Below are 18,844 nucleotides of genomic sequence, written 5' to 3' on the forward strand. Positions count from 1 at the left end.
TGCAATTATTGTGAACCATTAAGTGTATTAAGCATAATGTTGACTTATATAATTTCTATGGAGAGCAGCAGATTAGCGGTGTATGATGATTGATACGGCAAGGCGAGTTGACGGACCAGTTGCTGTATCCAAATTTACATAATCATTACTTCGTCCAGAATGACTCACCAGGTTCACCAAAATCAGATCAAACTGTCAAACTAGGCGGTGCTGATAAGATATGGATCAAGACTAAATACATATGTACTGTTTAGCTGTAATTTGAGAGAGCTTGTGACCCAAAACGGACGAGCCAAATCCAAGGATCTAACTAGCTGTTACGTAACCCATCAGCCACGGCTCCTAGTGCACCAGTACATTCAGATACATCCCTCACAAAGTGTCTCTACCATAAGGGCCGCAGTATACTAAATTAATACTATTTCGTCAGAAATAGAAAGTGCTTATAGTTGAGAAAACACACTCTATGACTCCCATAGATATGGGGTAGATGCTACATCACTTAAATATGGGGATAATGGTGCGTATTTTTAAGGCTGTCTCTCCTGGATGACATTCATACTGTTGTACTCGGTTGTCATCAATGAGAGAAAAAAGAGAGCTGAGAGAGAAGTTCCAACACTGACTCATTTCTCACCTCCACACAGCTGGCTAATCAGGGCATGAAGAAATCTGACAGAAATGCGTGGACACAACCACCCCCTCATCTAATATCGGAGTAGTGTAGGGAGGAAGATGTCTTGATGCTGTATACTGGCTCCGTTAAAGGTGCAACAGAATTCAACAGAATGTGAAGAAATTAGAGCTTTGAGTTTATCTCAAAAGGCGTACTGTGTGGCGGAGATACCTACTTGAGTTGGCATGCTAACTAGCTAGCTCCGACCTTTCTTGTCTCATAAAACCACTCCGAGCTCCCAGTCCGGACCGCTTCCTGCATAGCTAACTGAGCTAAAGACCTAACGACATGAGTAATTATTGCTTACTCTGGTGATATGCTGCCCCCTATTTGAGTATGAATGATGTGACTTTTCTTACATATAACACCTTTAAGCTTTACATACAGACAACAACACTGCCCATGTGGCAACCTGTGGCATGTAGGAGCAAACAAGTTTTTCTTCCTGATGCTATTGACGTTTGCATCTTTTTACTTTCATATCTCTCAGTTTTTACACAAACCCCCAAACAGTTGCCCACGTGATTGACAAAGGCTATTTTTTGATACGACCGAGCGGATGTGAAAACATTTGGAAGGGGATGTGAGCCTTCCAGCCTCTGCCCTACTGTTTAGTCCTACATGACAGAAAAGTCACAACTGATGCATTTCTACGTGCTTACCTCTGTCCCTCAGTGTCCAGCTCCTCTATCGGGGCTTTTATGACTTTCTTCTTCAGCGTGGCGTGTTCTTCTATCATCCGCCTGGCTCCTTCTAGATCCTGGGGAAAGTCTTTTCTCGACACCGTTTCTTGCATCTCCTCTAATCGGGACAACATCTGGGTGGCGTGCCCAGAGAACTCCTCAAAGGCCACACGCACCTGGATAAAAACAGAGAAAAACATCAGAGTAAGGGGCTGTAAGTTTATGAAAATGACAGAATATGACTATGTTTACAGCTGCAAACAGCCAAAGCCACCGTCTTATTTTTAATACAATTCATCCACGTTCCTGCTTATTTCATGTGGTACAACTGGAATGTTAAGATTTCCTCAGTGACAGGATGGGCGGGCCACTCTTACCTCTATCCACTCTTCATGGTTGTAGTCAAGGCTGCCATCAAAGTCCGCCGTCAGTTGGGAGGGGTCGACGACCTTCGTCAGGCCCTCTAGCGACACCATGGTGGTCTATAGAGTAGTCGAGAGAGAAACAGGGATTGAATGGGTTTTAGGTTAAATTCAGTCAATTGAGAGTATTACACCTCTAATCTCTCCTCTTCTCCTCCCACTGCATTTCTCTTTCTGCCTTCTTGTGCGGTTGAAAATTTTTGTTACTTCGCAAAGACATGAACAACCCTCGTTCGCGAAATATATCAACACGGGATGTTTTGATGACGCCAGAGTTGCAGAGATGTAATTTTCAGCAGAAAGCCATGTAATTAATTACTTAAAACATCAATGACATGACTCAAGCCCGTTTTATCCTCTTTATCCTGCCAATTGAGCACGCTGCTGCTTCATTTCTTTTAAAAGCAGTCACCAAAAAACACCTTTTAAAGCATCTACAAATCTATCACAGACGGAAAAGCTCAGAAGCAAACACTTGAAGCACCTTGGCACAATTTCTCTTTGATCCCCTCAGGTCGTCCTTCACTTTGGAGCTAAGTGAAATTAAAATCCTTTCCACACAACAATCGCATATTACAATATCGATTTCAGAGAAGCAGCAAGGAAATGTCTCCCTGTTTGGTTTCAGTGCCTCTGTGTTTCTGCAAAGCCACCTCCGCACAACACCCCCACACACATGGCCAGAGATGGATGGAGACAGAACGGTAGCGAGATAGCTTTGTGTAGGCCAAACAATGCAGAAAAACACTGTTGTTGTCCTTGGGTAAAAAAGCACAGTGACACTCACCAGGGGAAAATACTGATACCACCATGTTCGCCATTGTTGTTTGAGTTAATTGATTTGTACTCTGTTGAATAGTGAGAGGGAGAATCGGTCAGGGCTGTTGGGTACCGTTTTTCTCCCCTACCAAACCACACCATTTATCAACGGGCAAAGTCGAGGTTGCAGGCAGCTCTCTGCACCCCGGCTCGCTGCTTCCATTCTTTCCGTTTCAGTTCAACACAAAAGGATGAGAGAGGAGTGACATGTCCTACCTCCTCTTCTAGCTTTCATTTTACCAAGCCAGGAGAAAACACACACACACTTCCCACAGTTACACTCAATAATGCGCATGCTGGGAGCCAATTGGTGGTGTGAATACTGGACGTAGGAGACCGGATACTCAGGCTTGGAAAACTTTGCAAGTTTTTCACTCGTGCAAAGTTGTTTTTGATAACTTGTCAACTATTAAATTAATTGCCAGCCATTTTGGTAAGCAACTGATCAGTTTGAGTCATTTCTTTAAGGGAAAAAAACAAATTCTAAATTCTCCGATTCCAGCTTCTTAAATATGGATGCTTTCTGGTATCTTTACTTCCGACTGAAAAACAAGACATGAGAGGTTGCCATCTTCGGCTTTGGGAACCACTGATCAACATTTTTCACCATTTTCTGAATTTTATAGACACCCAATTGATTAATCAAATAATTGGGGGAAAATAATCACTAGTTGCAGCCTTAATTTGCTCGATGAAATCCTTCTCTAGAAAGCTCATAAGGTCAGGTGGATATACATGAAGGCAGGCACACATACAAATCAACATGCAATGAGTCCGATCAATGCTCGTATGGCCTGGCAGAGCGTCCTTCAATAAACACAACCTGCCCTGTGGCATCTGCCTGTTCTTCCTCTCAAACAGTCAATACGGTGTCATCAGACCACAGTGGACCTGTGTGTGCATGGGCATGGGGGCAATCAGAGCCATTTCCACACCAGTGCATCCACACACACACACAGATAGTCAGATGCTCACATATCAGAAACACACTGCACAGAAATCGAAGCACATACTGTACAAAGATGATCATTATCATAGCAAGGAAGGTTCTTTAATGACGGATCAAACAGGAGGGTGGGAAATCATTAGCTAGTCCTCATTAGAGGGAGTTTACTGAACAGGCTTCAAATCAGACGAAGGCATTTTTTAACAACTTGAAACACAGAAAGCCCACACTGATTAACCCGTGCAGTGGTGTTTTCAGTATTTATCCCACTGGTGTACACTGTGGTGCCAGTTTATAACTACGAAACGGTCCCAGCATCAAAATAAGCCTGTTCTTGTGAATATATCATTAAATTAGCTGTGAAAAAGGCTTCTAACGCATGACTGACAGCATCACAAACACTGCTCCTCGTGATCCGCTGCGTGCTGTTTTGTGTTGAATGTGTGGAAATGTTTTCCTCTGGTAAACTGCTGGCGAAGTGCGCACCCAAAGCAGCGGGGAGAGGAAAATAACGAAATGTGTCGACAATGAGCGGCTCAGCTGGCCATTATCGCAACTCAGCTGATGGGGAATTAAAGAGAAATGGTTGACTTTTTCTACTTTTATAACTCATTACTTCAAAATGGCAAATATAAGATTAAGGTACTAAATCTCTCTTTATCTGAGTGTTTACAAAATTCATTACAGCATGCTAAAAATATAACATAGCCAAGTCTATCCTTAACTGAGCAGCACTTTAATTACATAATTAAAGTGACGTTGTTGCTTTTCCAAGTGGCAGCTCACTTTGCAGTTCCCATAATTCCCCCCTGGTTTTAGCTGTAATGACATTGTTTAGTTATCTATAAGTTTACATCTACTGCTGTCATACATGGCAATATATGACACTTCTAAACATAACATTCTGGCATTTTAAATCAATATTATTGTTTAAGTTTTCAATTAATTTTGCAGGTTAAAATGCATGTTTCAGATTGTAAGATAAGCAGCCAGAGAGTTGAGATGGAGATAAAATAATGTGTTATTGTAGATCCATCCTACCTCAAATTCGAACTTAGAGCTGCCGAAGTTGGTCCTCTGCTTCTGCCAGAAGTTGTCTGGTTTGATGATGAGGGCGACGTGGATGCAGGATGGAAACGACTCCTGCAGGATCTTCAGCAGAGGCTTGATGCTGTCCCATTTGGAGCCGCGCATATCAACGATGACCGTGAAGCCATGTTTACACACCTCCTCGCTGGGATGGATGGAGGTCGGCGGGAGTGGGAGGAATTAAAGAGAAGAGAGGGGAGGGGAGGAGGATGTGAGGGAGGGAGGGGCGGCGAGAGAGTATAATCCAGAGAGAGAGGAGACAGATGACAGGCGTGGGAAAGGATGAGAGAGGGATGGAGAGAAAGACGAGAAGAGAAGAGGGGAGATGGAGATTGAAAAAGGAAAAAAGAGGAAAAAAGGGGAGGTAAAGAATCAAAACAAACAGTGAGATGACGCATTTTCTATACCGTGAGAAGCCTACGCAGCAAACATACATCCCACGCACACATACATCCGCCCACACACACACACACCCGCCCACACACACATACTCCCACACCCACACAGAAACCTGCGACGAATGAGTCATAAATGTGTGCATATATATAAAAACACAAATCAGCACATTTGTGCATCAGCAGCCTCGTCTCCCTGGGGCGCTGAGTTCTGGACGAAATCATTATTGCATATCGTCATGTGCACACATACACACACCTGAAACTAAAATCTGCTCTAATTATGCAAGATCTTTCCAAAAATACATATCTGACTTCAAGATGCGAGACGCGCAGCTCATTTGGCTTCATGTATCATATCACAGTTACTTATTTTATTTAACAACCCCGGACTGCTTCTTCCCCTACTGGTAATTTTATGCATTTTAAAATTGTCCCTCCATCCAAATATTTTTGCAATATCCTTCTATTCTTGCTTCTCTATACCTCCATCCTCATCCAAACCTCTCCCTCTCCCTCTGGAACAGCCTGTCAGTAGATAGCCAGTGTGCAGCAGTGTGCAGATGTTGCCTTTCCTAAAATAGAACACCTTTGGTCACCAAAAACCAAACAGTTGAGAGAGAGTACGAAGATGTGCAAAACATGAAATGAGACAGCGTGGTCACAAATGTCTTAAAGACACCACTGAAGTAAAAAAGGATCCCTGACAGTGAATTTACTCGCATTTTCAACCGTGCAGAGATAGTACACAGCAGTAAAGCAGACACAGAGAGGATGGATGGATTAAGGCGGGTGGAGGGTGGAGACGAGCGGCAGATTAAAGAGACGGAGAGGTAAACAGAGAACTGGAGAGATGTTTTACCTGCGAGGCGAGGAGCTACTCGTCCACAGTAACTACTGCTGCTGCTGCTGCTGCACTGCCTCAGCTACTGCGACACTTTGTTTTGCTTTCACACACACACACACACACGCTCGCTCGCTCTCTCGCTCACACACACCTCCTCACACATGCGCTCTCCGTCTCTGTCAGTTTTAATCCCCCCCACACCGCCTCCCCACCCCTCTCTCCCTGTCTCTCCGCTGCTTTCTCTCTGTTGATCCCTCCTTCCTGCCATCATTTGTTTTGTGTTGTACATCCCTCTCTCAGCTCAGGCTTTCCCCTCTCTGTCTCAGCATCTCACAGTGTCTCTAGAACGGATTTTTGGCAGCCGAGAAGCTGCGGCAAGCTAACTGGTCTTGAATTATTTCTCTCTCCATTCCTCCCTCACATGCTCATCTCAGCTCTCTCACGTGTTTCCTTCGCAGAGTCTTCTCCACTTGCTCCGGGTGTTTGATTCGTTTCAAGGCATTGCTTCTCTTTAGATATATGAGACACACGCAGATACTGCAATCACGCACACACCATGGAGCAAATGTAATGAATGTGTAACCTGGGGATGCCAGCGAGGTAGGCAATCAGTCTCCTCAGGTCGTCCGTTCGTATTCTATCGTGGTTGCTGCGTGATGGAAACGTTAACACCGGACCACCGCGTCTGTCTCTGCCACCTGAGGGGACACACACAAACAAACACAGAGTCAGATTAAAGTAAGAACATTGACAGAAAATACAGGGATATATCTAAAAGACCATTATGAATTGTTGGATCGAAATGTCAGTTTAGTGCATTACATCATTGCTAACAAAATTGATTTAAACAGTGAAAGCTATTCCAAATCACCTGAGTGTATATTTGTTTCACTAAATCAGCAAAAATCTGACTGGAGTTTAACAGGCATGGCAGTAACAAGTAAGCTCATTCCATAAATGAGTCACGGGTTCAACAAATATACAAGATGCTGAGCCTGCTAAATTGAACGCCCTTGGCAACTGATTTACAATTGATTTGAATCACTATTTGCTCTGCTAGAAACTAGAAACTCAAAACTAATGGAGCATTCTTATAATACAGGGCACACACTGAGAAACCATTACCAGAAATTTGTAGAAAAGGCATCACGAGAGAGGAATTTTTACATTCATATTCACGGTGAAGAAAATGCTACTTCTTTTAAAGTACAACAACATACGCCACGAGCTTAACTGTATGTATTATCCTTGTATATGTTCTTGTTAATACAAACGACAGGCTCATTTCTATTTGTGATCTATGATGATAAACGCAATGTGTTAATGTTAATGAACACAATGCATTTATTAGACGAAAGGGTCAACAGCAATCCTAGCTCTGCTATGAGGCTGTACTGAGGGATGGCCGTGCTTGGAGCTAAATACTAATGCTCACATGAAAGCAAGCTCATAGTGAGAAGTCAAATTGAATTTCCCCAACGGGATCAATAAAGGTACATCTTTTCTTATCTTATCTTAAAGCAGGTAAGATGCTCATTTCATTATCTATGTTTCATTTCATTAGTTTTGAGCATGCTAACATTTCCTAATTAGCACAAAACACAAGGCAAGGCTGAGGCTGATGATAATGTCTTTATATTGGCAGGTATTTTGTGATAAATCAAACCCAAACCAAAAAAGATCAAATTAAAATTTTGACCACATTGTGTTGCTAGATGAGAAGTGAGGGGATCACCAAGTCATTACAATTTATCTTGAGGAGGACACATACGTCTGTACTAACGTTAATGGCAATCAGTCAAATAGTTGTTGAGATAGTTCACTCAGGAATAAGGCTGCATGAGATAAGATATTTTGATTATTTTGACAGGTATTACGATTGTGTTATGATTATGATAAGGATTAGTGGGAGTGATTACTATTGCATCACAATCTCCATTTTCACTGAAAAAAGTATTCCGTCCATGATGATGTGACATTTGTTGGGGTCTGTACCAAATGTACATTTTTTTCTTACATCTGAAGAACAAGATTTTTAGACCAGAGTATCTCTGCAGCACTACAGTGCTTCATTATAATGTTGTAACATTAAACCGTTATTTAAAAAATGCTGCTTCTTGCAATTTGGATATTACACTTGCCCATTTTGTGATTCCGGTAATATTCTAATCAATTGCGCAGCCCTACTCAAAACCATATACATCAAGCTCATTTTGGCACTAGAAGTAAAGTCAGAGCGTCTCCAAAGTCAGCAGGATACATCATCTGGGGAACATGCATGTGTGTTTAAAATGTTGTGCTAATACATCAAGATGATGTTGATATATTTCCCAGGATATGTGAAAACTTTGACATGTTGGTGGTGTTGGAAGAAAGTCCAGAAGATCAGTTAAGTCAGTAGGATTCATCCTCTGGGTACAGTACAGTCTCAACATAATGTCTGGTAGTTGTTGAATTATTCAGTCTGGACTGAATGAGCAACCAGATATTACTGTTCCTAGAGCTATGACACTAGCATAGCTAGAAATACATATAAATCAAATTATAAAATGATTTGGTTATTCCAAACACGTCTGTATTGTATGCAGTATCCCGACACAGTGTGCATTTTTTGCATAGCTGACATTTTGTGTGTTTACAGTATTACAGCCTTCAAGAGCCTTGAGCCTGAATCCAAGTTTTTGAATTTATTCTTGTCATTTTAATTGGTAGTTGGGAAGCACTTGCTGTTTACAATACATAGTCATTAGACTGAATTATGAATATCTGGTACAATAATAACAACAATATTTTGCCTCTAGTTCCTGACCACTTTCAGAAGCTGAGCGCTGCTCCAGTCACGTGGGAACTTGTAAACACAGGCTGGCTGCGCTCAGCCCACAAATTAGTGAGTTCAGGCGGGTTGCTGTGCGCCTGTAGGCTCGACCCGGCCGCTCAGAGGAGAAAATCAAACGCTCACGTGGCGAACAGGCAAACATGAGTGAGCACGAACATGGCCGATTTATTAAGGGGCCAGATTCGGGATAATAGGCTTAGCTCATTTACCCTCCTTTTCACAAGCGGTCCCTCCTCTACATCCCTCCCTCCTTCATTTCAAAGCCAATTACTCCGCGAGCGACTACTATGGGATGCGGTAGCTGAGAGTAAGTCATCTCCATGGCAACGGTGCCCTGTCTCTCCCTCTCTCAATTTCAATGTGTTTGTCTGAGTCATCGTCCTCATCATTGTGTTTCTGCCTGTGACCTTCGCTGCATGCACGGCAACAAGTAGACCAAAGAGGAGTGTGCACACAGCACACACACACACACACACACTCATACTATAACCCTACATTTCACTTGAATATTCCTCTTGAAATCTACTGTATCATAGTGTTTTTCCACTGGCATCTGCAAGCACATTGATGCATGTAATGATAATACACACACTCTCTCACACACAGACACACACACATGCACAAGCTGAATAATGTTTTTGTGTCTTGTACAAATAATCCTGCTGGATGTTCTTGGCAGTCCTTATGTCCAACTCGGCCTCCTGTGAGTTTTCCCTGGCAAGACTCAAGTGTGTGTGTGTGGCGTGTGTGTGTGTGTGTGTGTGTCCGTCAGTATGTGTGTGTTTGTGTCAGACATGGCTGAGCTTTCCTTAGAGGGAGTAAAGACACAGCTGTAGCTGTCTATCCTGTAGTCCTGCTCATACTGACTAAACAATAGATGTCTGTGTGTGTCAGTGTGTGTATTCAGTGTAGTCTGTGTGCACGTATGTCTGTGAAGTAGGGTCGAGGGTTAAGTGTCTGGGCCTCAGCCTGACCCCGTGAGTTTTTGCAGGCAGAGTGCACGGCTCGTTATTATGTCCAGACTGTGTGTGTGTGTGTGTGTGTGTGTGTGTGTGAGTGAGCGAGAGAGAGAGACAGAGAGAGAGAGAGAGAGAGAGAGAGAGAGAGAGAGAGAGCGAGAGAGTGTACATACCTGGGAGCTGTGAGTATATGCAAACTAAGGACTCTACTTCATGTTTCATTAGCCTTGTCTACCCTGATCACATACCTGAGGTTGGTAGACCTGTCAGACTAGACACACGCACGCACACACACACACACACACACACAAACACACGCACACGTGCACACACACGCACACACACTTAATCTTACCTGACAAAAAGGCAACTTTTTCTTTGAGGATGGGAAGTACCTCCATTGCTCTCATCTCCTCATTTCTCCTGAAACCTGCATGAAGAGAAAGGGAAGACAATGAGGTTTGAATGTAAAAACTGAACAAAGCACGTCCCTGTTCTTTCCCAGTTGATCAGATGTGATTTTTTTTCATGAGGGCAGATTATGTAGGACAGAGAAGATTAGCGCCGTCACTTTTTATTTGAAATTCGGTCATTCATTTGAGCATGGTGGAAAAGTCAATATTCGAACTGTACCAACCTGTTCATATTCAGACATCCTAAAAATTCACTTTCAGTTTGACCTATTTTTTACCCTGCATCAGTAAACTAAGCTTGTGGCAGTGCTGTAGTAATGAGTCCTAAACCCCAAAATAAGTAAGCATTTTTGCACTTCTGGTTCCTTCGTCGTGAATTCAGTGGGGTTTTTTTAAATGGGTTTTCAGTTAGATGCCTGTAATAAAGTCTGTGGTTAGAGATTTTCAAGTCTTATTCTACGACATTGAATATGTCAGTAAATTCCCCACATGTGAATTATAAAGCATTTATATATCTTTAAACAAGGTGTTAACATGTGGCTAAATGAGACTACATAGGCTGAATTGATCAATTTATAGAAAAGTGTGTATATTATAGTGTAGTAGGAAGCTTAGTGGCTTATTTTCTGTAATCATCCAGAATCCAATCAAAAAATCCCACATACTTTTTGTTGAGGGATGCAGGGCGATGCTAACTTCCGCGGTTAGCCTGTAAGAATACATCATCGATACCACTCTCTATGTTATGTTGTTTGCTATGGAAATGGACGACACTAGTGAGCAAAGTTGTCCTGACCTAACAATCACGAAACCAAAGCATCACAGAGGCAGTAGATAAAAAGCATTTCGGGTTCCACACACACACACACACACACACACACACATTATAATTACGTGGTAATACAGCTGTTAAAAAAAGTTTTTATTTCCGGAAGGATACGTGTCAGACAGGTGTAATGTTAAGTTAGTACAATAGTACAATTATTATTACTACAACAATGAAAATAATGTTGGGGGTGAGGGTATGCCCATTTAAATTCATTCATTTAATTGCGTGCCATTTGCAATGTGTCCAATCTTGACTTTTGGAAAAGATGACAGCCCTAGAGCAGATTTTGTCCACTTGTAATCTGTAGATCCGCAGCTTTTAAACACTGGGGATTGAGTCCAATTTCAGATTGCTTGCATCATGAGGAAAAAGCTAGTAAGACACACACACCAAGAGGAAGCATAGAGGCTGTGGTCGGAGAAACAGTAGTGGTTAGAGTTAAGTGTGCCAAACTGAGGGGAAGTTGAGGAGAAACAAAGAGCTGTTGTAACTCTTACTGTAACAGAGGTGAAATGGGGTAAAGTAACACTAAATACCACTGGCCACTTCAGTTCCCATCAGCTACAGTTAAAGCACAACACTTTTACATTTGAGTACCTGGTGTATTTTACATCTGCCAGTAAGTGTTCAGTTGAAGAAAAAAACTGAATGCTAATGTCAGCATGCTAACATGCTCACAACACCAATGCTAACATGGGAGGGAGGCTGATGGGAATGTCACTAGTTATGAAGGTATTACATCATAAACTAGTGAAACTTTGACCAGATGAAGGCATGAGATGTAAAGACAAAGGATCAACAGAGTTACCAAATGTTTCGTAATAGCTTGTTGTGGCGCGATTTGCAGATGGAGGGCATGAAGGGATTTATGATACACTGTGTGGTGATTCATAGAAAGCACCATCATAAACTTTAAAAATGCGTTGTTTACCGTTACCCACACCTTCATCTGCCATAGAGAGGAGTGGAATTGGATATTGTTTTTTCTATTGTGCGGTGACCGCTTTGTCAAAGGTGAATTTGTAACAATTTCATGGCCATCCATCCAATAGCTGTTGAGACGTTTCAGACACAAACCCACAAATGTCAACACCATGGTTGCAAGAGTTGTAAAGTCATGATCGTACTCTTGAGACCACCAATGCCTGAGCAGAATTTTATGGCAATCCATCCAGTAGTTGCTGAGATATGTTAGTCTGAACCAAAGTGGTGCACTAGCCAACCTATCAACAGACCAACACTGCCATCCACAGAGCCATGTTCAAAAGTTATTGCCCCAATTACCCTGTTTAACAATTTTTATAAACCTTATAAATCCTGGGCATCATCAACTAACTGCATGTTTCCAATTTAAAATTGAGACATCTCAGCTTTCAAAATTTCCCTCCACCTTCTGTACAAACCGCAGTCAGGAGATCTTCTAAATGGCACTAATATAGAAGGCCAACAAGCTGTCAGCTGAGAAAAATGAATATAAATATAGTTACTATACCCACTTCAACTCTGTTTGCCTTCTCTTAGACTACTAATCTCTGACATTTTCCTATAAATAAATGGCTGCTAGTACTTGCTATAATTCAGTGATGAATCACACAATTGTGGCTGAACCTTTGCTTAAAAAAAGCTTGAACATTTTCTCAACACTGGTTCTCTAATAACCGTGACCCTTTCTTGGGAAAAAAAAAATCCTCTGGCACATCAAAGAAGGGCTGATGCGTTTTACATACTGGTTTGTCTGGAATAAATGGAAGAACTGGAAGGTTAGCATGAGAATTAATTTGTAAAATGAAAAAAAACCCACAGCAATGATCTGTGCTATAAATTGACACCCTATAAATGTCAGACTGGATCTCGTGGGTGTGATGGAGCCAAAGATCCCCTCGCTGTGCTGCTAATATTCTGTCAGAGGTGAATGAATGACTGTCAGGAGATATTCAATAAGTGAAAACCTGTTCAAACAACCACTATATATAGACACACTATTCCCCTATGTGATTAAACTCACATCTCACCTTCAAAATACACACACACACACACACACACACACACACACACACACACACACACACACACACACACACACACACACACACACACACACACACACACACACACACACACACACACACACACAGGTGGACAGAATGGGTCCAGATTTTGTCCTTCAGACACAGCAGAGGTGTAGTTTGTGATCGATGACACAGAAAGTCATTTTGTCTTTTATGAGTCGGGGTGTGGACATTTAGGCACCCCATGATTTGATTAAATTCTGATCCAGAGGGCTACGCAATTATAAAACAAGTACTGATCCATCATGATGCATCAACATGTTTGATTTCTACACTTCTTGCTCAGTTAAATATGTCATACTTATAATGATCCATAATGAAAATAGACAGGTGAACTGCTTGAATTTACCATAATCTTTGCTCATGCTTAGCAACCAAATTTTGATTCTGTGAAGCATTAATATAGTTAGAAGAAGAATGTATAGTAGTCACATACAATCATACAATGTACAATGTAGTAAAAATGGCTATCTGCATCTAACCTATCCCCGGAGAGCAGTGGGTAGCCAACGTACAGCACTTGAGGACTAACTCCAAATTCTAAGCGAGTGCCTTGGTCAAGAGCACTGGCAGGAGAAATAACCAAATATACATGTCTTGATGGTGGGGGAAACCCACACAAGCACAGGGAGAACATGCAGGGCCAAGAGCTGCTACATCTAGAAGTTGTTCGGTCCTGCATAAAAAAAATGATTGCCACAGAATTTGCTAAAGACCTTCATAGCTACAGTAAAAGAAAAATCCTTTTTAAACATACTCTGTATAGGGCCTAGATGAGCTGAATGGAATGACCACTATCTTAATATATAAACATGTTGCAAATGTCCACATTCGTTACATTTCACCATCCAATTGGTTTAGCCGTAAGAAATGTACGTATGTGTTAAATTTTCCATTATTGGATTTTCTGCATCAAGATGTAACCTTTCAAAAGAGATTTGCAAGGCAGCTTAAATTGTTAAAATTTTTTCACAACACCTAATTATGAGGGCCGTTCATTATAAAAGTGTCTTTCTCCCTGGTTCTGTGGGTCTTTTACATTCTGTGTGCGTAAACCTTTCAAAAAAACATAAGAAACAAACACACACAAATTGTTACCATGTATTACATAATGGGTACAACGTAAACGGAACGAATGATTTCTCCTCTGGCTTTCTGTTGTTGATGCAGACACACACACACACACACACACACACACACACACACACACACACACACACACCCCCCCCCCCCTCTTGGGCACTCGTAGTGAATTGTACTCCAGTCTCTGCTCTCAGCATGTCGTCGTATTTATGATTGTATGCTAATAAGATGCTAATTCTTTTTCCACCACCGGAGGAGATGGATGAGAATCAGGACTTGTCTCTATTTTTACTCGTCTTTCCTCCTCTCATTTGTCTCCTGACTTCCCACAGGGTGCCACAAAAAACAAATTATCATGATCAACTACATTTCCCACTGTGCTCCTGTAGAGTGTGAGCTTGTAGTTCTTTATAGATGGTGCATTAGAGGAGGCTGATGCAGACAGAGGGCTTTGCTGTGCCTCTTGTTGTAGGGGCCACACATGGACTAGAATTCACCCTCTCTGCAGAGAGCAGGGGAGTCAAATTAGGCTGCCACTAATGACTGCGTACTAATTTGACACCATTTTTTTTTTTTTTTGCTTCATCATTTGTCAGTAATCTGTCAAAGATAGTATTAAATGCCTGTCACATGTTTCTAAAGCCCAATAATATCTTCAATTTGACAGACAAGCATTTCAAAGGCCAAAGCTATTTTAAATTCAGCACCTACTCACTTTCAGAAGTTATGACCATTAAGTCTTTTGCAGTTTTGCTTGACAAATGATTTCAATGATTTAATGATGAGTAATTTTGACTGTTTTGTAGAAAAAAAAACCCTGCAGGTTGTGGGATTTGTGCAGTATATATACAAGTTTTGTTTTTGCATCTAACTTCAGGAAATTGTATTGGATGTTTGTTTTGTTTAACATTTTATAGACCAAATCAGTGGTTAACTGATTAACTCTACAATGGAAACACCATTAGCAGAACATCATAATTCTACCGGCACCGACAAATTATGGTTATTTTTGTTTTTGATCAGTCAGTTATTATTATATAAGTTAAATGATTCATTGTTCAGTCCAGTGTTCTTCAATCATGACCCTGGGCCCCCTGCCCTGCATGTTTTAGCTGTTTCCCTTCTCCAACACACCTGATTCAAATGATCAGCTCATCATCAAGCTCTGGGACATATAAACTTATTTAATTTAGTATCATATAAAACAGAGAAAAGCAACATTACTGGTTCCCCGTTTCACCGTTGCATCTTATTTACAGTGGTAACACCTCAACTTTCGCTGTGTTAGAGTCTTTTCTTACCATGGAGTGATTCGTCTCCTTATGCAAAGACAATCTTTGATGTTTCCCACAAACTTGCCGTCTGATTGGCCGGCTGCCATCATGCAGCAGGATAATCAAAGGTAAGTGAAAGACCGAATGTTGACAAGATGACAAGCAGTAAACCACTACGTGTGTGTGTGAGACAGAGAGTGTGTGTAGAAGGAGGGAGTGCACACAGTGAGTGCTTTGTAGCTCTGTGTGAATTCACTAATGTACAGTCAAATTTAACGGTCTGCCTGGACACACACTGTCCTCTGTAAACAAGCACGCACACACTTTTAACCCACAAATCCCTGGAAACACTGTTAGATATCATCAAATTGATTCTGGGAATTCAAGCAACAATTATTTCTTTCCATCATCAAGCTCCATCATCAACCTCTACTTTGGTCAGTGTTTTCCTCCATCTTCCAGACTGAATTCAACATGCTCCAGAAAGGTGTGGGGAAGTTGTTCCAGCAAAAAGGGCTCTGGATTGTTGATGTAACTGCTAGCGGAGAAACATTTGCTTCTGTGATGAGAATATGTTCGTGATTTCATCCTTTGAGACTGATGTGTAATCGCTTCTCTACACAGGATCACTTGTTAGGATGATTACTTGATGATTAGAGTTCATTACCTAGAACCCTGAAACGTTTCATACGTCTAAATGACTTCGTATCTGGCAGTATTTGAACATGAAGACATTGTCTACGATTAGCCCGGCAATGAAAATGAACAGCACAAACTCCAGTGGAGGATTTAAACCGTGCTGAAGTATTTCTGGGGGTGGATTATTTTTTTCTTCTACCAAACACAAAAGGGAAGTTTAACCACAAACACATCACCTCCCTGTGCTCTCCAAGTGTTTTGGGACTGGAGAAAGTGGCACAGCAGCTAAATATAGAGTGGCCGGGTCACACTCTCTCACACACACAAAAACACACACATACGCACACACACTATAGAGAAGGAGGCCTTTCTGGACGAATGATGAGCATAAAATAAGAAAGAAGAGGAGAAGAGAAACTATGAAATGTGTGAGATTATGAGAGGGCGAATCAATGCTGCATGTTTTTCTAGCAGCTGTAAATTTCAAAACAATGATGTCAAACAAGGACTGCACATTTAATCTAATCGACCATATTGTGCAGCCCTATGCCAAACTCATGCGTCTTTGCTGCTGTAAACAAGGGGTCATGGCAGAGGGAGTGTGAACTGGGATTAATTGCACTACTTGTCTAAATGTAAATGTTAAGTAAGGGTGGAAACACCAGCAATATGGTGAAACCTCATAACATGTGATCAAGAGTGAGGGAAGTGATCAAAAAGAGGGAGTGATCAAGAGTGACAAAAGTGTGCCAGAGTGAGACAAAGAAATGGAGGGGGGGGCAGACAAACAGAAGGAGGGGGCAAAAGACCGAGACAGCAATGACAGGCCATCCTGTCTCTGTCCCTTTATTTGCTGTTCTATTTCTTCCAGCCTACTTTCCCTTTACTTGGTTTCTCAGCTTTAAAGCTGATATAAAAGAGGAGACAAAGTTAAATTCACTTGACATTAGTGTTGGGCAATATGTTGATATTATATCATCATCATGATATGAGATTTGTAATTTGCTGGCTTGGTTTTAAAGGCTGCATTACAGTAGTGCCTTACCCACTTCACTATCCTTCATCAACAGTACCTACTTCATATAATCAGAAATCCCATAGAGTTATTGTTCTCTGAAAGCACTGATGATCACCGCTGCAATATTGTAGCAATATCGATATTGAGGTAATTGATCACAAATATTGTGATATTTGATTTTGTCGCCCAAGTCAAAACATTTTTTCGGAGTATTGATACGATGATCATGAAATAGCCTTTAAAAAAAAAAATCACAATATTGTTTTAAGGTCATATCGCCCAGCCCTACTTCCTATCTGGGCGACAGAGTAGAAAAAGGAGAGAAGGGTGATGAGCTCACGGTAGATGTATAACCACCCACCCACCAGACGTAGCATTGTACCTGTCAGCGGGATGAGGGCGGAGCCTGTCTGGGCAAACCTCCATTTGTGATTGGTAGCCCAGCAAGTCATGCTGGTTAATTCTTCCACAAATTGTAAAAAAAAAAAAATCATAAATTGCTGCGGCTTTGGCTTTGTTTGCGGATGGGGGGGACGTAGTCCACTGCTACCATCAGCTAATGATAGACTGACTGGCCGATGCTGAAAGGATCCCAATCCAGTGTGGGCACAGTCGGAGCAGCTGAGACTAATCCTGGGATTCCTGAGGGGAGATATTCCAATCCAGCAGACAACCAAAACCGCCCGTTTTGGTGTCGTCTACGCGTCCACACGGAAAAGCTGTTGTAAACATTTCCAAGCAGAAACGTGTCTGTCAGAGTGCTGTGTGGATGCACAGCCAGTGTGCACTTCATGTGGCATTAGGTGAGCTGCTAATCTGCCTGTCTTTTGGAAAGGCAGGTTCCTGGAGGTAATCCCATTGTGTAGGAGGGGCAATAATTATAATATGCCTGCCCTGCATTTAGGCACCTGAAGAAGCTGCTTAGCGTCAGGAGGGAGATTGATGGGGGAAACCCTTAAAGCGCAGGAGAGGGTTGGATAACACCACATGCACATCACAGTCTCTTCTTGACTGTGGTCTCTCCAGTGGAGCCGCTCAGGGACAAACAGCATCAGATCGTATTTGTACAACAGATCTGTATGGGTCTGCATTTATCAGTGTCTCGCAATTTACCCCAGAATACATCATAAAGGTTACAAAGTGCATTGTGTATGATTATGTGGCTCTACCTGAGCTATAAACCAGTTATTGAGCCTTTTTTTGTGATCAGCTGAATATACATCAATAGAAAAATCAAGACAATCACCGTCATATGAGTAACAACAGTATGAATGTGGGGGGGAAAACCTTATAAGTGATTTGAACTGCTAATAAAAAGAAAAAGGAGGAACATGCTAAGAATTCTGAACATAAGTCTTGAAAGGAACGTAGACCCTGGTCTCCACAGATGTCCCCAAGTGTGCAGATGCCCTTCTTTCTCCGACAGGGCTAAGTGCTCAAGCCTGAGTATAATGAAAGCCCCAAACGGCCGTAGTTGCTCGTAATTTTTTCAGCCCATTATCTAGAGGTCACAACTTTATTAACTTATTATCTTCTAGTGATTTAATGATCTCATTATTAAGAGATAATTAATAGTTTATGGAGCACACCTTCTGTTTTTTTCAAGGCTGTAATCCTGAGAGAACAATTTTCTTTTTGTTATGAAAACATTCTAATCATTTTAATGAAATGTCTCCAATAAGTCAATTTATGATTTTGCTTAGTTCCCTTCCCTTGCTTAGGAGATCTTTAGTCTACCTATAAAAATTCATGAATAACTATTTATTGATTAAATATTTCCGTAAAGCAACGACTACACTGATTCTCTGGTTCCAGGTTGTCAAATGTAAGGATTTTCTGTTTTGGTT

General features: G+C 41.6%; 1 protein-coding gene across 6 annotated transcripts in view; it reads right to left on the reverse strand.

The window, feature by feature from the left end:
• LOC311272255 (triple functional domain protein) overlaps window positions 1–18,844 on the reverse strand; it is a gene marked incomplete at its 3' end in the record, with an annotated part of 79,745 nt that overhangs the window by 35,086 nt on the left and 25,815 nt on the right. For all 6 annotated transcript variants that reach the window (XM_084378553.1, XM_084378551.1, XM_084378552.1 and 3 more), the window contains exons 3-7: window positions 10,028–10,102; window positions 6,461–6,575; window positions 4,588–4,780; window positions 1,737–1,841; window positions 1,339–1,535 (exon numbers count right to left, since the gene is read on the reverse strand). In XM_084378553.1, coding sequence (XP_084234679.1) covers window positions 1,339–1,535; window positions 1,737–1,841; window positions 4,588–4,780; window positions 6,461–6,575; window positions 10,028–10,102 — 685 coding nt within the window. The remainder of the gene's footprint in view (window positions 1–1,338; window positions 1,536–1,736; window positions 1,842–4,587; window positions 4,781–6,460; window positions 6,576–10,027; window positions 10,103–18,844) is intronic.

Source organism: Pagrus pagrus (assembly GCF_965226575.1).
Source record: "Pagrus pagrus genome assembly, chromosome: 17".
Lineage (NCBI taxonomy): Eukaryota > Metazoa > Chordata > Actinopteri > Spariformes > Sparidae > Pagrus > Pagrus pagrus.